General features: G+C 43.1%; 1 protein-coding gene across 1 annotated transcript in view; it reads left to right on the top strand.

Moving 5' to 3' along the window:
* LOC146855235 (cadherin-related family member 4-like) overlaps positions 1-20628 on the top strand; it is a 767858-nt gene that overhangs the window by 84368 nt on the left and 662862 nt on the right. The window contains exons 2-3 of the mRNA XM_085650585.1: positions 12605-12772; positions 13130-13312. Of these exons, the coding sequence (XP_085506711.1) occupies positions 12605-12772; positions 13130-13312 (351 nt within the window). The remainder of the gene's footprint in view (positions 1-12604; positions 12773-13129; positions 13313-20628) is intronic.

Here is a 20628-nt window from a genome sequence, read left to right as displayed (position 1 = left end):
GGCTGGGGGCAAGGGGGCAGGGCAGGAGCAGCAAGATAGCCATGGAGGTCAGGCAGGATGGGCACTAGAAGCAAGACACACCATGAAGAGCAACAGTGAGACTGTGATGCCAAACACACAGACCATGGAGGGAAGGTGGGAGGGGGTCAGGGGCAGCTAACTGACCACACTGGGAAGGTGGGAGGGGCCATGGCAGCACAGAAGACCATGCATGGCAAGTGGGAGGGTTAGTGGCAGCACAATGGCTATGATGGGCAAGAAGGAGGGTGCAGGGGCATGCACAAAGGACGATGGAGGATAGAAGGGAGGGTCAGGACCTGTGCACAGACAAGAAAGTTCAGGGGAAGGGGCCTCATAACAGACCACACGGGGCAGGCAGGAGGAGCAGTTGCAGCACAACAGACCAGGGAGGGCAGAAGGGTGTGGCAGTACAATGGACCATGTAGGACAGGAGGAAGAGGATAGGGGCATGGAATGTGGACAAGTAGGGTGGAGGTGGCAGGGACAGGTTACAGTCATCTGACAATGCTAGGCAGGTGGGAGGGGAGTGGCAGCTCAACAGAACACTCAGCGTAGATAGGAGTGGCAGGTCCATGGGACATGGTGGGCAAAAAGGATGGAGCAGGGGCATGCACAAAGACATCGGAGAGCAGGGGGAAGGAGAATAGGGGCAGCAAGCTAAGCACAGAGTTTAAGCAGGAGGTCAATGATGGGGCATAGAATTGGGCAATGGAGGGCAGGAGGAGTGGACTGGTACATCATACTAAATTGAGGGCAGTGGCAGCACATCAGACCATGCAAGGCAGGAGGGAGGAGGCTAGTCCATGGATTCACACAACAGAGGATAGGGAGGAGGGGGATGGGGCAGCAAGCTAACTGTTCAGAGAAGGCGGGTATTATGAACTTTATTGTTTTTAAAACATTGTGTCTGTGCGAACTACTTAAAATATGAACAAGTATGCAGCATAATCTCACTTTTATTCGGGAAGAAGAGGACGTTTGTGACTGTGACTACGGGCTCCCTTGGCAGAAACACCCCCTGATCCTCCACCCCCTATCGCAAAATGTAATGCCCGTGAAAAGGATAGGTGAACACAGTGTTATATAGAACATAGTCCTGAGAGCACGAATGAAAATGAAAACTAGATATAGTGTATGGTATAAACTATGCACCAAAAAGTGTGATATAAGATGAACCGGGTGTGAAATATAATATGCAATACATTGTGCGCAATGACAGATTCATTGGAGAGCACGAGATAGCACAGGCACTAGCGCGTGCTATGCGATATGCGCCTTGGAGTGTAATATGCACAGGGCAGTGTTGTGTAACCTAACTAGTCTCTAAAGTTGTAATATAAAATATGTGCTGGGGAGTGTAACGTTGCATATGCACTGTGACAAAGATATGGATCCCAGATTGTAATATGTATGGCATCGCACTGTGCGTTATAACATAGGCATCGAGGAAGGCACGTTAGATGGGGCAATATAACCCGTGCGAAGACAAGTGTGGCATGACATATTCACGGGGTGGTGTTACAGTGCACATGGGCTAGAGAGTGTCATAGCATATCCACTAGCCAGTGGAATACAACACAGAGGTGTGTGGCACTCGGCAGGCAATGGTGGGTGTAACACAGCATTGGGCTATGTCAGGAGCGCGCTGTGACTCTCAAGTGATGTTCGTCCCCTTTCCAGAGAGTAAAATAAAAAGTATTACACATCCGGCAGTGGATGTGTGTTTTATTAACCGTGAGGGGGTTTCTTGCATAGTTTTGGTTGAATTTTTGTTGAATCCCCTTTGAATGGCTTGGTGTGCATGTGTATTAAATGTGCCCGTCAATAGCTACCCATGTTTGTATAAATAAATGACAAGGGTGTCTACAGGGATTAGGCACGGTAGGGCATCAGACATGTCAGAGCTTCACTAGTGGTTTAAATACATTCCACGTGGATTCATTGCATGCATAGTCGCCTTTTAATGAATATCACGCAAATCGTCATGGTGATAGGTACGTACGGTTTGTCCAGCATGTCCTAGGTGTGTCTATAAATAAATATTTTTTAAAAATAATAAAAAACAGTGGCCGGCCCTTGGGATTGGGGTCAAAAAAATATAATTAGGAGACAGGCCCTGGGGGATGGGGTCATCAGGGCCAATAAATTAGAATAAGAAGGGGAACCACACAGCCCCCTTCTTAAAAAATTAAAATAAATAAAAGACTGGCATCGTGCCGGAGGCCATGCCCCCTCCATGCAGCACTCTGCAAATGCGCCCCCAACAGGCATCTCCAGTATGCGCCAGGGAGCTGCGCTGCAGACAGGTGTTCTGAGGCCAAGCCCCGTTTTACACCTCTCTGCAACGCAGCTCTGTGGCGCTTACTGGAGGTACCTAGTGGTCTAGTTTGACCCTAGGGACCCTTAGGATTCAAGGGGACTTAATCTCTCAACTTAGAACAGCCACAGGGCGCGTTTACACAGTGGTGAAGGGAGGGGACGGGGCCTGAGGTGACGTGTGCAAACACGCACTATGGCACGTTTTAAATTGGGGTATAATTTCCCTTCAATACTGAGGGCCCCTGGGGGCTAACTAGCCCACCAAGTGCTTCCAGTAAGCGCCACTGAGCTGCATTGCAGAGAGGTGGTCCAGGCCGTGCCACTTTTTACACCTCTCTGCAACGCAGCACTGTGGCACTTACTGGAGGTATCTAGTGGGCTAGTTGGACCCTAGAGACCCTCAGGATTCAAATGAACTTAATCTCCCAACTAAAAATGGACACAGGGTGTGTTTACACAGTGGTGAAGGAAGGGGACGGGGCCTGAGTTAACGTGTGCAAAAACGCCCTGTGGCCTGTTTTAAGAGGTAGTTTTAATCCCCATGCCCTATTATATACTAGGGGCTTACAGAGGAGCTCATGCTAATCACAGGGGGACCCCTACGCATAATGTTCCCTAGTGTATGTAGGTGTTTTCACTGTATTCTAAGTGTCTTTTAACATAGCACTGGCTCTAGGACTGGTTAGTCAGACTCAGTTACCACCAGTATCCGTCTGAAAAAGTTGAGGGTACAGGATGATTTTGCAACAAGGCTTCTTTCTGCTCTTCTTTTTGTTCTTTCTGCACGTTATCCTTCTTCCTGCACTTATCTTCGTATTGAGGACTTCTGTTGCTTCTTTCTGCATTTCTTTTGTTTCTTTCTGTGCATTTTTTCTTCTTTCTTCACATGTCCTATCTCTGTAGGCATAGTTAGAAATTAGCATTTAAAAAACCTTTGAAATTCACAGAAAAAACCATAGGTTTCAGGCACGTTATAGTTAGGAATTAGCATTTAAAAAACCTCAGAAATTCACGGAAAAAACCATAGGTTTCAGGGGTGTTATAGTTAGCTGGACTTTTCACTTGTACAAAACCATTGAAATTCCCCCGTTATAGTTAGTTCAGCTAACTATAACTCGCGCGCCTGCAATGCACTGCTGATGACGTCACATATTACATCACTCATGACATGGTCAGTGACATCACTCATGACATCACTGATGACATCTCAAATGACATCACTGATGACATCATCCTTGTGATAGAGTGGCAGACCTCCTCTCCCCCTAATATAATCTTTGATACACACATTCAAAAATAGAGACTAACATTTTCAAAACAATGGACATACCAATACCAGTTACAACAACCTCTTCAGTAATTCTAAGATCCACATACACATCCACTCATTCACCGACAGTCCTATACAGTCACTCATACATGTACTCACTCATCATATGTACTCATACACCTATACATCCTGTTACACAATGCCACTCATCCATAGAGTTACTCACAGACATAGTCACTCATGCTAATAAAGAATCAAACATACATTTACTTGCATATACAGTTATACACACACCACCACACTTACTTCTACGGAAACTTACACATACTTAGTCTTTTAAACAATCACTTATAGAAACACATACTTATTCATACAGGAACTCTTTCAATCTCTCACTCTCACATATACTCACATATATACACCAATAGTCACATATACTAGTTTCAAACATATGTAGTTACCCATAAAGACACTATTGAGACAGTCATTTACTCACTAACACACCCATACACACACTCATCCACCCATACATTCCTGCACACATGCTGTATTCAACACATACAAACAGTGAGTCACTCATTCATGCACCTATGCACTACGTAATACCCCCCACCGAACCATGCAGACACTCAGACTGATACTCAAAAAACCAACTAATAACCTATATAGACACCCATGTAGCTACTCACCAACCCATGCAGCCACTTATACACAAAGTGAGAGACTGATACAGATATTTACATATTTAAACATTACTCACTAAGCCATGTATTCACTATGATACACTTAATCAGTCAGTTACACAATCAATTTTTCAAAAACAAATCATCCATTTAGACACTTATATACCCATTTATTCTTCCATCAACCTTGAGATATACATATATAAAACATTTAATTTTCAGAAAAACACACATTCACTGGATGATGTCATCAGTGATGTCATCAGTGATGTCATTTGAGATGTCATCAGTGATGTCATGAGTGATGTCACTGACCATGTCATGAGTGATGTAATATGTGACGTCATCAGCAGTGCATTGCGGGCGCGCGAGTTATAGTTAGCTGAACTAACTATAACGGGGGAATTTCAATGGTTTTGTACAAGTGAAAAGTCCAGCTAACTATAACACCCCTGAAGCCTATGGTTTTTTCAGTGAATATATATATATATATATATATATATATATATATATATATATTCACTGAAAAAACCATAGGTTTCACACATGTTATAGTTAGCTGGACATTTCACTTGTACAAAACCATTGAAATTCCCCCGTTATAGTTAGTTCAGCTAACTATAACTCGCGCAACCGCAATCCACTGCTGATGACGTCACATATTACATCACTCATGACATTCTCAGTGACATCACTCATGACATCACTGATGACATCTCAAATGACATCAATGATGACATCATCCAGTGAATATGTGTCTTTCTGAAAAATAAATATTTTTTATATATGTATATCTAAAGGTTAATGGAAGAATAAATGGGTAAATAAGTGTCTAAATGGATTTTTTTTTGTAGAATTAATTGTATAACTGACTTATTAACAGTATCTTAGTGAATACAAGTATTAGTGAGTAATGTTTAAATATTTAAATATCTGTATCAGTGTCTCACTTTGTGTATAAGTGGCTGCATGGGTTGGTGAGTAGCTACATGAGTGTGTATATGGGTTATTAGTTCATTTTTAGAGCATCAGTATGAGTGTCTGTATGTTTCAGTGGGGGATGTTACTTAGCGTATAGATGCATGAATGAGTGACTCACTGTTTGTATGTGTTTTGAAGACAGTATGTGAGCAGGACAGTATGGGTGGATGAGTGTGTGTATGGGTGAGTAAGAGAGTGAATGACTGTCTCAATAGTGTCTTTATGAGTAAGTCCATATGTTTCAAACTAGTATTTGTGAGTATTGATGTATATAAGTGAGGATAAATGAGAGTGAGAGATTGGAAGAGTTCCTGTATAATAAGTATGTGTTTCTATAAGTGATTGTTTTATAGAGTAAGTATGTGTACGTTTCTGTAGAAGTAAGTGTAGTGGTGTGTGTATAGCTGTATATGCAAGTAAATGGATGTTTATTTGCATGTGTGACTATGTGTGTGAGTAACTCTATGTATGAGTGTAGGTGTGTAACAGGATGTATAGGTGTATGAGTACATATGATGACTGAGTACATGTATCAGTGATTATATAGAAGTGTTGATGAATGAGTGGATGCGTATGTAGATTTTGGAATTACTGAATAGGTTGTTCTAACTGGTATTGGTATCTCTATAGTTTTCAAAACTTTAGTTTGTATTTTTCAATGTGTGTATCAAAGTTTATATTAGGATAAGAGGAGGTCTGCCACTCTTACACAAGGATGATGTCATCAGTGATGTCATCAGTTATGTCATTTGAGATGTCATGAGTGATGTCATGAGTGATGTCACTGAGCATGTCATGAGTGATGTAATATGTGACGTCATCAGCAGTGGATTGCGGTTGCGCGAGTTATAGTTAGCTGAACTAACTATAACGGGGGAATTTCAATGGTTTTGTACGAGTGAAATGTCCAGCTAACTATAACATGTGTGAAACCTATGGTTTTTTCATATATATATATTCTGCATTTCTCCACTCCCTTCTGCAACTTATTACCAAAGATTGGAGCACGGACGCCAAATGAGTTCACAAATTTCTTTATTTTTCCTTCAGCAGCTTATCGCCATCCAACTTTAGACTCTGCATCGGTACTTACTTGTAGGTACCAAAAAACACTCAATGAACACAACGGCTCTTTTTAGAGCCCCCTAATATCTTAACACTTAAATTTGTTTTTTTCTTCTTTTTTTTTTATTTTCTACCGTACGATTTTTTTAAAAAAAATGTAAATGTCTTTTTCATACTTTTATGACCTTCTTGGACCCCCTGACAAACGCTAGGGGGTCTGCAACTCTCTTCGTTGCTTCCTTTCCACGTTCTCCTCCTTTGTTTATCAGTGTGAGACACACAAAATGGAGGCCGACACTTCCTGATTTCGTCCGATTCGAATGTTTACAGTCATGTAACCACCAATCAGAATTAACCTCGCGCATGGCAGCGTGCGCGTACGGTAAGCTTACCGTACGCTCTCGGAGCGCGCCTATAGATATATATATTGATTTAAATGCTATTTTCTCAGCAAATACTGAACACATTTACACCAGACCTACAAAAGGCACATCCCTGACCTGAGGACCACCTCTCTGCCAAATTTCAAGTAATTCTGTTCAGCCGTTCGGGCTATAGCTTGGACTAAAGGTCCTATGGAAAAATGCATGGGGAAAACACGTTTTGGGACCCCCCCTTTTTCTCAGCCCCTGCTTGACGAATCCTACCGAGACTTTTAGGGTAGGAGCGGAGCGGAGCGCCCCACCTATTTTGAAAATTTCGCCATGATTCGTCAATCTGCGCCAAAGTTATTCAAAATAGAATGTTGCGGATTTCCTATGGAAACACGGTCCTAACTATAACTACCTACTGGCGACCGCCAGTAGGTAATATATATATATATATATCAGCTACAGTAACAAAATGCTGCATGTCCATCCCGGTATCCAAAGCCGGTTTATTTTCACATATATTGCATTACACCAAATGCATCCTAGCAACAAGAAGTGACCTTTTTATTGTTTTTTTTCCATGGTGGCAAACACAGCAATCAACTGTTTTCATCCACTGCTATTTGTGGATTGCCATTCCTTAATATAATATCTGTAATTTATATTTCAAGGACGACTACATTCAAAGGAAGATCAATGTAATTATTGTCAAAACACACAGAGACGGACTCTTCTTAATCCAATGAGTTTCAATCTCCACCAGTCTTTACCAAGCTTCATAATGTTCAAAGCCTGTGTGAGATTTGCCAGCCTTATGGTGGTCTTTCTCTCAAACCTTTTGCCTGCCCCCCCATTTTTTTTTAAGGTCTTTTATGTTGGCCTTAGGACTCTGTACACTTTACCACTTGTAGCCAATGCTAAAGTGCTTATGTTCCCTCTCTAAACCATGGTAACAATAGCTTACAGCTGATTGGCCTTTTAATTTACTTCTAAGTCCCTTGAAAAGTGGTATACAACATACCCATCACCAGTAAATTAAATGCTATAAGTGGGCCTGCACCAGTTATTGTGCCATTCACCTAAATAGCCTACTAACCATGTTTTAGGCATGCAGTGTGTTTAAAAAGTGGGACATGTATTTTTAAGTTTTACGTGTCCCGGTAGTGAAAAAAATCACAAATGTGTTTTTCACTACTGTGAGGCTTCCCTCTACCATAGGATAACATTGAGTTACCGTATTACATTTAATAAGTGCTAAATTGTGTTTGGAGCAGGTGGAAATGTCATGTTTGGTGAGTGAAAATCGATATTTAAAATCCTCTTGTTAAATCGGGTTTTAAGCGCAATTCTGAAAAATGCCACTTTTAGAAAGTTGCCATTTTCTTGGTCTAACCATTTGGTACCTGCTGCCTATTCTTGGATCACATGAACAGGTGTAGTTATCAGTTGACCTTTTTGTATTTGTCCCAGAGAACCACACAATAGAGGGGGATGAATGGTGGCAGGATTGGCCACTCTGGCAGGTTGGGAGATGCAGAGCTGTGCGCAGCCCCACTCGCACTTCAAAGACATTGCCTCAGCACATACACAAAGAACGTTACACTAGGCAATCATGACTTCATACATCCTGGGACCAGAAAATGGGGGCAGGATATTCCAGATACTTTTGTGGAAGGAAAACTCCAGAAATTTCTTCCACTTTAAAGCTTGCACCAGGTATGAAACTGGGAACCTCAGACCCACTCTTTTGTACACTCCAGGACCTGTGGACGCTACAGAAGAAGGACTGTCCAGCTGGCCTGCTGCTCTGGACCTGCAACTGGACATGTTGTAGACCTACCCTGGTGTCTGAGAATGACAACATGGCCTGCTTCCTTCATCCCAGGCTAAAACAACTCCAATGGTAATCTGAATGGCCTGTTTTTCTAAGCTGCATGGACATACCAAGCTCCAGAGACCTCCCTGCAACTGCCCAGCGGACATGCTGCACTGGACCTGACTGGACCTGTACCTGGACTTGCCCATGCCCTGCTGGCCTCTGCTGGAGTGAGTTGCTGATCCTCAAGAGGTGTTTCTCAGGCTCTGAATCCTTGTTATGGCATTTGTTGAGCTCCCCATGGAAGAAAAGGAGAATTCATGAATTTTGGGCACTTCATGAACATGAACCGGCCAGTTCGCATTAATATCTTTCCGCCCATGCATACCTCGACACAAAGCTCTGGTAAATATGACTCTTCGTGCTACAGTGACCACCAGTCACGACCAGCAATGCAAGAGCTGAACGTTGTGCTTCAGCATCAAGAGCCGCGGTGACCACCAATATGAAGCTTAAAGCAATGATGATCTGTTATACCTGATAGGATTTTCGCCCTAAAGTGATGACCATCTGCGATGCTCTACCTGTCCTCACAGCCTTCTCTTCCGTGAACTGCACACTTCGTGCCGGACTTAAGAAGATAACTGTTTTAGCTGGATTAACCTGGTCCCTACTTAGGGCCTGCGTTCCATCGTGTTTGGCCTGGATTTATGACTTTCACCCGTTTTCGTACAACCAGATAACCACGAGTGGTGCTTTGTGATTTTAGACACTATACTTACATTAACTCTTTCAAATTGCTTATCTCTGGTACTACTGATTGGATTTTTGTCATGTTGGTGTGAAATGATTTACTACATTTTGCTCTATTTTTCTAAATTGGCGTGGGATTTTTCTTGTGTTGTGTTTTCACTTTATTTCCGTTTGTGTGCTGCATACATTTTTTACACTTTGCCTCTAAATGAGCCTGACTGCTTTTGTGTCAAGCTACCAGAGGGTTGAGCACAGGTTAATTTAATGACTTTCAGTGGTTCACCTTGATATGGCTATTTGAGTAAGGTTTGACCCCCTCAGCCAACAACCCACGTTACACTGTGTGTAACCAGCAAGAAAACAGTTACAGGTTCCCATACCAACAAAATAACAGCAGAGACATTTTTTTTGTCACAGTCCCCTGTTCATTATCTGCATAGCTCTTGCTTCAATTGTTTTTATGCGGACAAGAAGTCTACCAAGTAGGGCTATGTGCAAACGTCAGATAGAAGGCTCAAATCCCTTTAGTATAGTTTTGTGAGTAATACACCCTCTTCTAGACACACTTTATGTTACCTCTAGGTTCCTTTAGCAGGTCTGTGGTATGTGTCATAGGTATATGGCGCTACAGAGAAAGTGCACAAGTATTTTTAGTTCTCTAATACGACGGTGCTGAAAGGCGTAGAGACACCACACACTCTACAGATGTAAGCCGGAGCTTAACGTAACTTATTGCTGAAGCCTCAGCACACGTAAATAATATATGTCTCGTTGTCAAATTCATACATAAAATATGAGTACATAAAGAAATTCAAATAACAGAGTACAATCTTCTTCTTGTCTTCTTTATTAAGACGAGTTCTGGTGAGGTATCGATATTACAGCCATTCACAGCCAACACGTGTTTCGTCGCATCGGGAGTGTACTCCCACGACTTCCTCAAGGCTGTGCAAATAAACTGAAAGATGCCAGCTCATACCGTGAAAGTTAATACAGTAATTAAAATCCACAGTAATTAACATTACGTTTGGAATTGTGATCCCAAACACAGTGAATAATTGCGTGCTGGAAAAGTAAAATTTCCAAAAGAAAGATAGGAACCCATAAGGGGAATGATGAGCAAAAAGTCGGGCCGAGCTGGCATCTTTCTGTTTATTTGCACAGCCTTGAGGAAGTCGTGGGAGTACACTCCCGATGCGACGAAACACGTGTTGGCTGTGAATGGCTGTAATATCGATACCTCACCAGAACTCGTCTTAATAAAGAAGACAAGAAGAAGATTGTACTCTGTTATTTGAATTTCTTTATGTACTCATATTTTATGTATGAATTTGACAACGAGACATATATTATTTACGTGTGCTGAGGCTTCAGCAATAAATTACCTCTAGGTTCCATTCTGTTCCCATCCTGTTCTAATTTTGGACGTGAATCAATGGGTGTATTTGCTACCGGCAGTTCGCATGTTTTAGTCACTGTAATAAATAGAGCGTGTTCGCCTAAGGCACGAGCTTCAGAATAATATATCTATGCTTGAGGTCTCATGTCAGAATATTATTGAGATAACTAAATGGGTTAACTGTATAGCTTTTAAGATTTGTGTGTAATTTAAAGTTCACGAGGTTTTCCGGTTTAATACCAAATTCCATAATGTTCAGTACTGCTTAGATGTGTATGTACACGTATCAAACACTTTCTAAGTCCAGTAAAATAGCTCAGTTTGTTAATCTGTTGCAGAGATGTGTCTGTGATGTGTTTCAAATAAAGGCAGGTCGTTAACAGATGGAGAAGAAATTTGATTTTTCTGGTACACCATATGCAAGACCAAAGAAGATCAATGTGGCTGACATCTTCTACCTTTGATAGCTGCTTTATTGATAGCTAATAAACTTTCTCCAAACTTTGTGTATATCCCGTAGGTTGCAGATTTGAATGGGGACAGGACAAAATCACTATTTCAACCATCTGGAGCCAATAACAGATGTGCCTTTGAGCCTGGGAATGTAAACAGACGTTTTTTTAAAACAATAAGACAAGATACATGTTCTCCAACCAATTCTGAACTTGTGACCTTTGTATTTTACAAAAGCCACTGCTGCAGGGGCCTCTGAGAGGCCTTTTAATACTGGACCCTTATGTTGCAGAGTTAACCGTTATGGCCTTGCCTGTCTCCTGTGAAACTTCTGATGTTTCTTATGTGTAGTTTTAGCTTGATGTTGTTAGTTGGCACCAGTAATCTCGAGCATGTTACGCATGAGTTCATGTCTTGCTTAATTCTTTTCTCTGGTACTCTGACTCCATGCCAGCAGCAGCTCATGAATATTTTGTGTGCGTGCACCCCTTACTTGGCTTTTTTTCACAAGTAACTTAAAAGGGAACATGAACTGGGAAAACTATGTGAGTTCAAAATACTCCCCACCAGATGCTGAATCTGGGGCACGACATGTGCTTTGTAAAAGTGCTGATTTTCGCACGGAATGCCCCCAAATAAACGCTTTGGATATTGCCCACAGTCGTTATGAGTAAGCGCCACACTTCTCGAGGACATCCCTTGAGATGTTAAATACATTATTTTAGAGCCAGCTGAAACGTTTCAGTAATTAAATCCGCAATATGGGGCATATCAACAACAACCGGCGATAATTATCTCTAAGCGCACTTAGCGCTAGGATAATTATCGCCGGCTAGCGTGAATTTTTATCGCTGAGATAGCGTGCTATTAGCAACGCTTATCTCAATAGCGATAAAAATCCTCATGCTAACAGGCTAACGTGAGATTATCGCTGGAAACCCAGCGATAATCTCACGTTACCTTGTTGATAGGGACAGGAAAATTTAGCCATGATTTCCTCCTTCCATAGGATATCATGGCTAAGTCAGAAAAATACCAGATGTAAAAAATCAGCGTTAACCGCGGTTAGCGCTGCTTTTTTTTGTCTCTAACAGGGTTAGCGACATTCTTGATAATAGGAGAAATGTCACTTAGCGACATTTCTCCTATTATTTTACTCTGGAACGCCCCCTTTGCATCTCATTAGAGATGCAAGGGGAAGCGTAGAGTAAAAGGGTGCTAACCTTTAAAATTTGCATGTTAGCACCCTGTTGTTGATAGGGCGCTAGTTTTATCTCTCCTTTTTTGGCTTTTAAAGCCAAAAAAGCAGAGATAAAGCCCTTGTTGATATGCCCCCAAGTTTCTGTGATTAGATCCAAACTGGCGCTGTTGTGTCCATCTAATCTATGTCTTCAATGCTCCTGGCAACATGTTTTATTGTGTCAGAGTTATTTTCGAGTTCGTGGGATAAATATGTACATGTTTCCTTCCCAGTGATCAGCAAGAATGACGCCCGTCTACTGTTTACCGCAAACCCAGTGTTTGTGACTGAGAACAGACCCCCCAATGAAGTCATCGTCACGGCCGATGACCGCGATGTTCCCGCTGCTGGGACGGTGTATGTCATATCAGGGACTCCAGATGAATTTTCAATTGATGCACGTGAGTACATGTTCATGACATTTTATACTACGAGGATAATAGGGATAGTTTAATAAACGACAGATAATAAACATTCACTTGGCTGTGACTATCGTGCACAGTTAATTATGTTTATTTTAATAGTCGAAGTAGCCAAATCTTGTCCGCAAACACTGTGTTAATTTAGTGCACAACGTTGTTCTTTGTAAAACACACATAAGAAAGCAGAGGCTAGAAATTGTGTCCACGCCCTTTAGGGCCTGCCCTCACTGGAGTTTTCAATAGTCACAGATTTACAGATGTTCCTCCCAGTCCAGGGTGTCTCGATGTTGCTGTAAATTGTATTGTAAGGTCGCGTGTGCTTCGTTTCACCTCTAGTCAGTGGGACAATAAGAACAAGGAAGACCTTTGACTATGAATCCGATGGCCGCAGATATGAGCTGGTGGTCGAGTCGAGAGATGCGGCAGACGTCGCTGTGGCCAGAGCAATTCTTGTCGTCAATATTGTGGATGAAGAAGAAGCCCCTGAATGTTTCAATGCAGAGTTTGCCGCTGGAACAGGTGAGTCTCATCACACCAAAATGTTTTCCATATGTAAATATTGAGCAGGACTTTAGATTGACAGCCTCATTTGGGGGCATATTATCAACGGCCAGCGATGATAATATTATTGCAGGCTATCTCTGGAATTTATCGCCCTGGTAGCACGTTATTAACAACGCGTTTCTCCAGGGCGATAAAAATTCCAGAGATAGCGAGGTTATCGCCGTTTTGCAGGGAACATCGCTGGTGTTTCAGCGGTGTTCCTTGCAAAACGGTGATAACCTTGCTGATACGACCCACAGGGCCGTATCAGCATAATCCACCTCTTATGTTAGGGATGGCTAAATCAGGATTTTAGCAGACGTTAGATTTTGGCGAAAACAGCTGTTTTTGCCAAAATCTAACATCTGCTAAAATCGTTTGGGCTGCCTTGTAAATATCACGATGTGAACATCAGCGATATTTGCAAGGTAGTCCATCTTGGTTACGCCCAGTAACGCCCACTTTGCATCTCATTGGAGATGCAAAGGGAGGCGTTGGGTAAAAGGGTGCTAACATGCACTAATGCATGTTAACACCCTCTTGTTAATTGGGCGATAGTTTTATCTCTGCTTTTTTGGCTTTAAAAGTCAAAAAAGCGGAGATAAAGCCCTTGTAAATATGTCCCTTGATTACCCCCGAAGAAATAATGGTTCTTTCTTTCAGTCTTTTGGGGAGATGTATATAGCGCAGACTCGACCCGGAGGTATCAGAGCGCTTTACATGAGCACCGGTTGCGTTACAGACGGACACATTCATTTTGGTAGGCGAGATTAAGCAATTTGCCCAGAATCGCAAGATGTGGATTATTCCTGCTGAAACGCTAGTCCTGTTTCCCAGCTTCAAGTTGACTACTCTAGCCATTAGGCCACAGCCTCTCCCCATCCGTTTTAACCACCCTGAGTACTAGAAGAGTGACAAGTGGATTTCTATAGATAGCATTTTACAATTAATTTTTGGGTACTAAATAGTTTTATCACAGATTATTTGCAAAACTTGATAGGAAGGTTGGTCGCTCCTGAATTAGGAGAATTTTAGAAATGAATGGAAAGCCACAGGACAAGCCAGTTGTGTAAGTTCCCAGGGTTCCATACATTTTATTAGAATATAACACATTTACTCTGCATTAAATGAGTACATTATATTGATTTATGTTTATGATTGTTCTACTGAACCTCAAAGATAATGAATGATATGGGACATTGTCCATGTTTGGAAATTTCTTCCTCCTCTCTCTCAAAATAAGCAAGTTTCCAATCTCCCTGAACCTTCTAGTATCTGCTGTGCAAGCCCTAGACATCTCCAGGCTAGACTTTTGGAATGTTACTGTAACAGGTGCCCGTCAAGAATCTCTCTACCTGCCAAAGGCGATGTTACACTCAGCCAATAGATATGTCACCAAAGTTGCAAAGGTGTCTGTGTGAGTCCAGTATAGGTTTAGTAAGAGAAGGCTATTCCTCCACTAAAAAAAAACATGCTTAAATTGAATTACAAACGTTTACCAATGTGCTCATGTATTGTACAGTGCAGCACACATGCAAAGTTGGAAATGTTTGGAGAAAACAAAATGTTTCTCTTTCTTTATGCCTACCTCAAGGAGGCATACATTTCTGGCACAAACCCGTCTACAAATGTAGGGATTCATGTAAAAATCCATGGCTTGTTGCATGCAAAGACACATGCACCACCAATTGGACTCCTCCCTAACTCAAAGTAGTACAAAGTAGAGCGCAGACCTACTTTGCATTCATGTATGGCTACTTTCTAACATAAACTATATTTTGCGATGAACATTAGTCAATCAATCAATCAACTCGAATTATAAAGCACCTCTACTCCCCCACAAGGCTATCCAGGCGCTAGGTACTTGCAGGGATAGTTCAAAAAGCTAGATTTTGAGTCCCCTTCTAAATTACAGAAGAAAGGAAGATGTTTAGAGGTGAAGGGGAAGGACGGTCCAGGACTTGACCATGAGGTAGGAGGAGGAATATCCTCCACTGTAGCTACAGAGGATGCAGAGAGTGTGTGTGATGGCAAAGGAAGGAAAGCGCAGGTGTCTGGAGGGTTGGTGTAAGTTGGTTGATGCGTGCTGGTCCTTGGTCATGTAGGGGTTTGCAGGCATGTGTCAGCTTCTTGAATTGGCATCTTTTCTGGATGGGGAGTCAGTGGAGGTTCCTGCGGTGGGTGGTGATTTAGTTCAGTTTGGGGCGGTCGAGAATAAATCTGGCAGCTGAGTTCTGAATCGTCTGGAGTCTCTCCAGGAGTTAGGTGGTGATTCCTGCATATAGTCCATTGCCGTAGTCCAGCTGGCTGGTAACTAGGGCTTGAAACGACAGTTTTCCTGCTGCTGACAGGAAACCATCTGAAGATCCTATGGAGCATACGGAGGGTGTGGAAGCAGATAGAGGAGACTGCGTTGATCTGACATTTCATGGTAAGTTTGCTATCCAGGATGATGCTCAGGTTGTGAGCGTGTTCTGTCAGTGTTGGTGAGGGTCTGAGAAGTGAGGGCCACCAGGTGTCATTCCACGGGGAGGTGTTGTTCCCAAAAATCAGCATTTCGCTCTTGTTCATGTTGATCTTCAGGCAGTTGGTCTTCATTCAGTGGGCGAAACTCGTCATGAAGTTTTTGAAGCTGGTCTCAGTGATGGAGGGATATTCTGAGAGCGAGAGGATGAGCTGGGTGTCGTCTGCATAGGATATGATGTTGACGATGTTAGCCAGGGGCGTCATGTCAGTGTTGAACAGGGTGGGGTTGAGGGATGAACCTTGAGGGATGCCATGGATGGTGCTCTTGGGTTCTGAGGTGAAGGGTGGTAGGCGGATTCTCTGGGTTCATCCTGTGAGGAAGGATGCGATCCACTTGAGGGCATCTGCCTGGATCCCGAAGTGGTGAAGTCTCTTGATGAGTGTGTGGTGGGATAGAGTATCAAACACTGCTGAGCGGTCGAGGAGGATCAGGGCCACTGTTTCCCCCTGTCAAGGAGGGTTCTGATGTCATTGGTGGCAGCGATCAGAGCAGTCTCTGTACTTTGGTTGCAGCAGAAACCATATTGGGAGGTGTCCAGTAGGTAGTTTTTCTCCAGGTGTGATAGTCTTCTCAAGGACTTTGGTGGGGAATGGGAGCAGAGAGATGGGGCAGTAGTTTTTGAGTTCACTGGGGTTGGCAGAAGTTTTCATGAAGATGGGTATGACCTTTGCATGTTTCCATCCGTCGATGCGTTAAGAATGGAGATGAGTTTGCGCTGATTTCCTTGCTCTCAAGGTTGAAGCAGTGGTATGGGTAGGGGTCCATGGGTGCTACACAGTGGATGGAGTTCATGGTGGCTGTGATGCTCTGAGTGGTGAGCTGTTCCCATGCGGTGAGTGGGTGGTTGTGGGTGGCATCAGTCGGTGTGATGAGTTTGTAAAGGTCAGTGGGTTGGGGTTCAAAGTTACTGTAGATGGTGGATATCTTGCTGTGGAAGTAGTCTTCCAGGGTGTTGCACAGGTCCTGGGAAGGGAGATTTTGTTTTCAGTGGCTGAAGGGGTTGAGAACTCTCTTATGAAGCTGAAGTGTTCCTTGCTTTGATGCAGTCCACCAGGGTGCCTCTTTTTCGTTTATTTTAGGCATTGGTGTTATTTGCTGAGGGCTGACTTGCAGTAGCATTTTTTATTCCTGAGTTCTGGTGTATACCAACTGGCTTGTTTGGTGGATCTGCTGTTCTTAGTTAGCTTGATGGGGGCCACTCTGTTGGTGCACTTATGATCCAGCCAGAGAAAATCTGGACAACCTGTTCAAGGTTGGTTGCAGGGTAGGTCTGGGTGGTGATGCGAGCATCCACCCATTGGGTCTCCTTCACTTTGTTCCAGCTGTGGTGGGAGAAGCTGGGGGATGGTGGTGGTCCATGGTAATGCTGCAACGGTGAAGTGGATGATAGTGGGGTCGTTAAAGTCAGTTCAGTGGCATGACTGTACTTGACTCTGTCGCTGGCCATGAAGATTGGGTCAAGCATATGTCCTGCATTGTGTCTGTGATTGGTGACCAGTTGGGTGAGGCCGACGTTGCTCATGTTTTCAGGAGTTTGGTGGAGTTTACATCTTTGGGGTTGTCAGGGTGGAAGTTAATGTCACTGAGGAAGATATAGATCTTGAAGTTGATGGTGAGTGGGGTGATTAATTGGGTTATAGCATTGCAGAAGCAGGGGCCCTGAGCTCTGAGGCAGAGTATCTGTGGCTGGCCTAGAGGGTCAGGGTTTCTGGTGCTGGGCATTGTCCAAGCTCGCAAAGGTGCAGATGGGCTTGCCTTTGTTGCACCGGCGGCGCGCCCACTGCGTGGCTGCGATGCGACCTCCATTAAGTAGGAGGTAGAGTTGCTGGGAGGCTGTGGGAGGCTTTCAAAAGGGAAAATAAAGAGCAGGAATGGAGCAGGCATTGGGAAGAAACCAGGCAGTGCAATAGAAACATCAATCAGGCAAAACAAGCACTGAAAAAAATCAGACATATTGAGTGCACTAAGGGCAAGACAAACCAAAACACCAAGGAACAAATCAAGGCAAGGCAGCAGAGGCAGCAAGGGGATCAGGACACAGGGACTAGTCTATCAAGTATTGCATCAGTTGAAGTCATGTTTTTGTGATTTCCACTGGTCCAATGCTTTCATAAAACTACATCCCAAATGTTCATTTACGGCACATTAAGGGCTATCCATTAATGCATATCCCACTTCAAGATCTTATTGCAGTCTGAAGGTATATTGGAAAATATGGCGAGATGTTAATTTATTTTGATGCATTTCTAAAATGGATGAACAAAAAGCAGAGATTTTTAACAATAGGAACGTTGTCCTGAATGTCCGGAGGCTAACAATCCCAAATATGTCTGGGTTACCTCTGGAATGTTGTTTGCACAATTTATTACGTAATATTAATGTAGATCTCAAAAGTGTGGTAGAGTCACTGTATATGATGCACTGTTCATTTGATGACAGATAACAAATTCAGGACTGTATGGAATCTATAAAAGCTATACATGTTCTAATTCTGTATAAAACGAAGGAGTCTATTGGTGCACTACAGATCTCCCTTTTCATGAATGGCAAGCCAGTAGAGCACTGTGAACATGACATTTGTCAGATTATCAGCAATTTGTTTTCCAAAACATGATGTTCCCTCCAGCCTACATCATGCAGGAACATAACTCCAAAAAGGCTTGACAGCTAACTTCTCTGGCCCCCTAATCATGGTGTACTAGACATACATGAGCTATCTCTAACGTCTAGGTTCTACCAGGCAGTGTATTGAGTGTAGTGCATTTTGGAAATTTAGAAAGCAGATGTCAGCGTAACCCCTTTTTAGGGTACTTTTTTGTTTAGTCACAGACATCAACTCTGAACTGTATTGAAGCATACCACACCAACATATTTGCAACATCTAAAGATCAAATGGATTCTATCTGTGGGTGCCTGACCATCCTCACCCTGACTGGTTGGCTGGCACACTCCACTGAACAAGACATTTGCCAAATTCTCACTATATTTGCCCAAAACATGTCAGTTTCTTTCAGTCTTTCCTCCCAAGAGTTTGCACAAATCTGTGTTCCTCAAGGTCTTCTCATTGAGGGGTTATTGTGCATCGGTGGGTATCAGCAGGGATCCACACTCTAGACATCAGAAAATGCTAATAGAGAATCTTCCATGGAGATGCCTGTGGCATTTGGGTGCTGAGTTGGATGGCACCCAGGGGAACCTGCCAACTTAAGACATTTCTAAGACCTGGAGACATATGAGTTCACTATGGCATGGCTTGCATGAATTCCGACATCTTTTCTTACACAGATGAACTGATCTGTTAGATCATAGATCATACATAATAGGAAGCAAAAACGAAAACAATTTTGTAGAGACATTTGATGATCAATAATCAAAGAAAGGTCTACAAGGCCAGTGAACAGATATTAACAAAACATATCAAACTGCAAAGTTCAGAGAAAACCTATATTAGTCTTTTAGGAAGTTTTACCCTTTTGTGGTAATTTGTTTTCATAACCCATCTGGCTAAAATTAAATGCATAGCCTTTAGTTTTCATGTAGATATGTCATTTGACTAGCAAGTTGGATATGAGACAAATACTACCCTTTGGGGCCTATTACGATGTTGGTTGGAGTTTCCTCCAAGCTCAGGACCCTCCTGTCAACCTGTAGTTGCTGCTGCGGAACTCCGACGATAATGGAGCCGGGTTCGTGGATGTGTTAAATACCTCTCGTTGTTGGCACGGTGTGTTCAATCAGTGAGAGAGGCGAGTAGCGTCTATCGGGGAAAAAGAGCAAATAGAAAGCGGGCCTGGTGTGTACTCGGGGCCTGCACTGATGACGTAGGGCCAGTGTGGCCGATTGCTACGGAGAAATGCCTGCATTGATGACGCGGTGTAGGCGTAGCCTATTGTATGGTCTGTGGGGCATGGCGTGAGACCAGAGTTGTCGGTTGTCATGGAAATATTAGCAAGCATAGAGAATTGGTGCTCTGCCATGTTTAAAGTAATGAAGCAGAGATTCAGGCTCTACAGACGTGTGCAATCACATTGGAGAACCATGGTTATAGCGTGCCGATGTACTGATAAATGTGCTGCTTACGTGCTATTGGATGTCTAGACTCGCTGAGCGAGGTGGGGGAGGATTATTGAGGCCGTGGAGGGCCCTATCGTGGTGATATTAGGCAGAGATTGCTATGCTGATATCCATAGGTACGGTTATTGTTGAACCTATGGGGTTAAAATGGTAATGTGATAGCAGGCTCTGAGTAACATAATCAGAGGGGTTCCAGGTTTAAGGAAAAGGACACAGGAAGTCTGACTTGTGTCCACTCAGGAATTCAGGCTATGCCATGGAATGGAGTCATTGAGACCATGGAGCTGGGTGGATAATCGGTAATTCCATCGTAGTTCCTTGGTCAGTAGGAATTTTTCATTGTTCAGAATGGTCTGGTTGAACTGTTCGATCACTGTTCAAGACATATCATTAGGTGTATGTCCTTGTTGTAGATAGTGATCAGTGAGACGGCTTATGTTTTTCTTACACCGTATTGTGCTGCAGTGTTCTACAATTCTTGTCCTGTCCTTGTGAGTGGTCATGCCCACGTAGCGTAGGCCACATGGGCACTCGATGAGGTACACTACGTTCATAGAATTACAGTTGGTGTGTTGTGGTTGTTTGCAGGTCTTGCCCGGCTCCAGTGAAAGTGTCTTGGATGTGCGTGTCAGGCGGCACACACTGCAATCATTACATGGGTAGTGTCCAGTTATTTTAGGAAGGCCCCATG

This window comes from Triturus cristatus, chromosome 4_1, assembly GCF_964204655.1.
Source record: "Triturus cristatus chromosome 4_1, aTriCri1.1, whole genome shotgun sequence".
Taxonomy (NCBI): Eukaryota; Metazoa; Chordata; class Amphibia; order Caudata; family Salamandridae; genus Triturus; species Triturus cristatus.
Note: the sequence above shows the minus strand (reverse complement) of the source record. Positions and strands in the feature narration are given on the sequence as shown.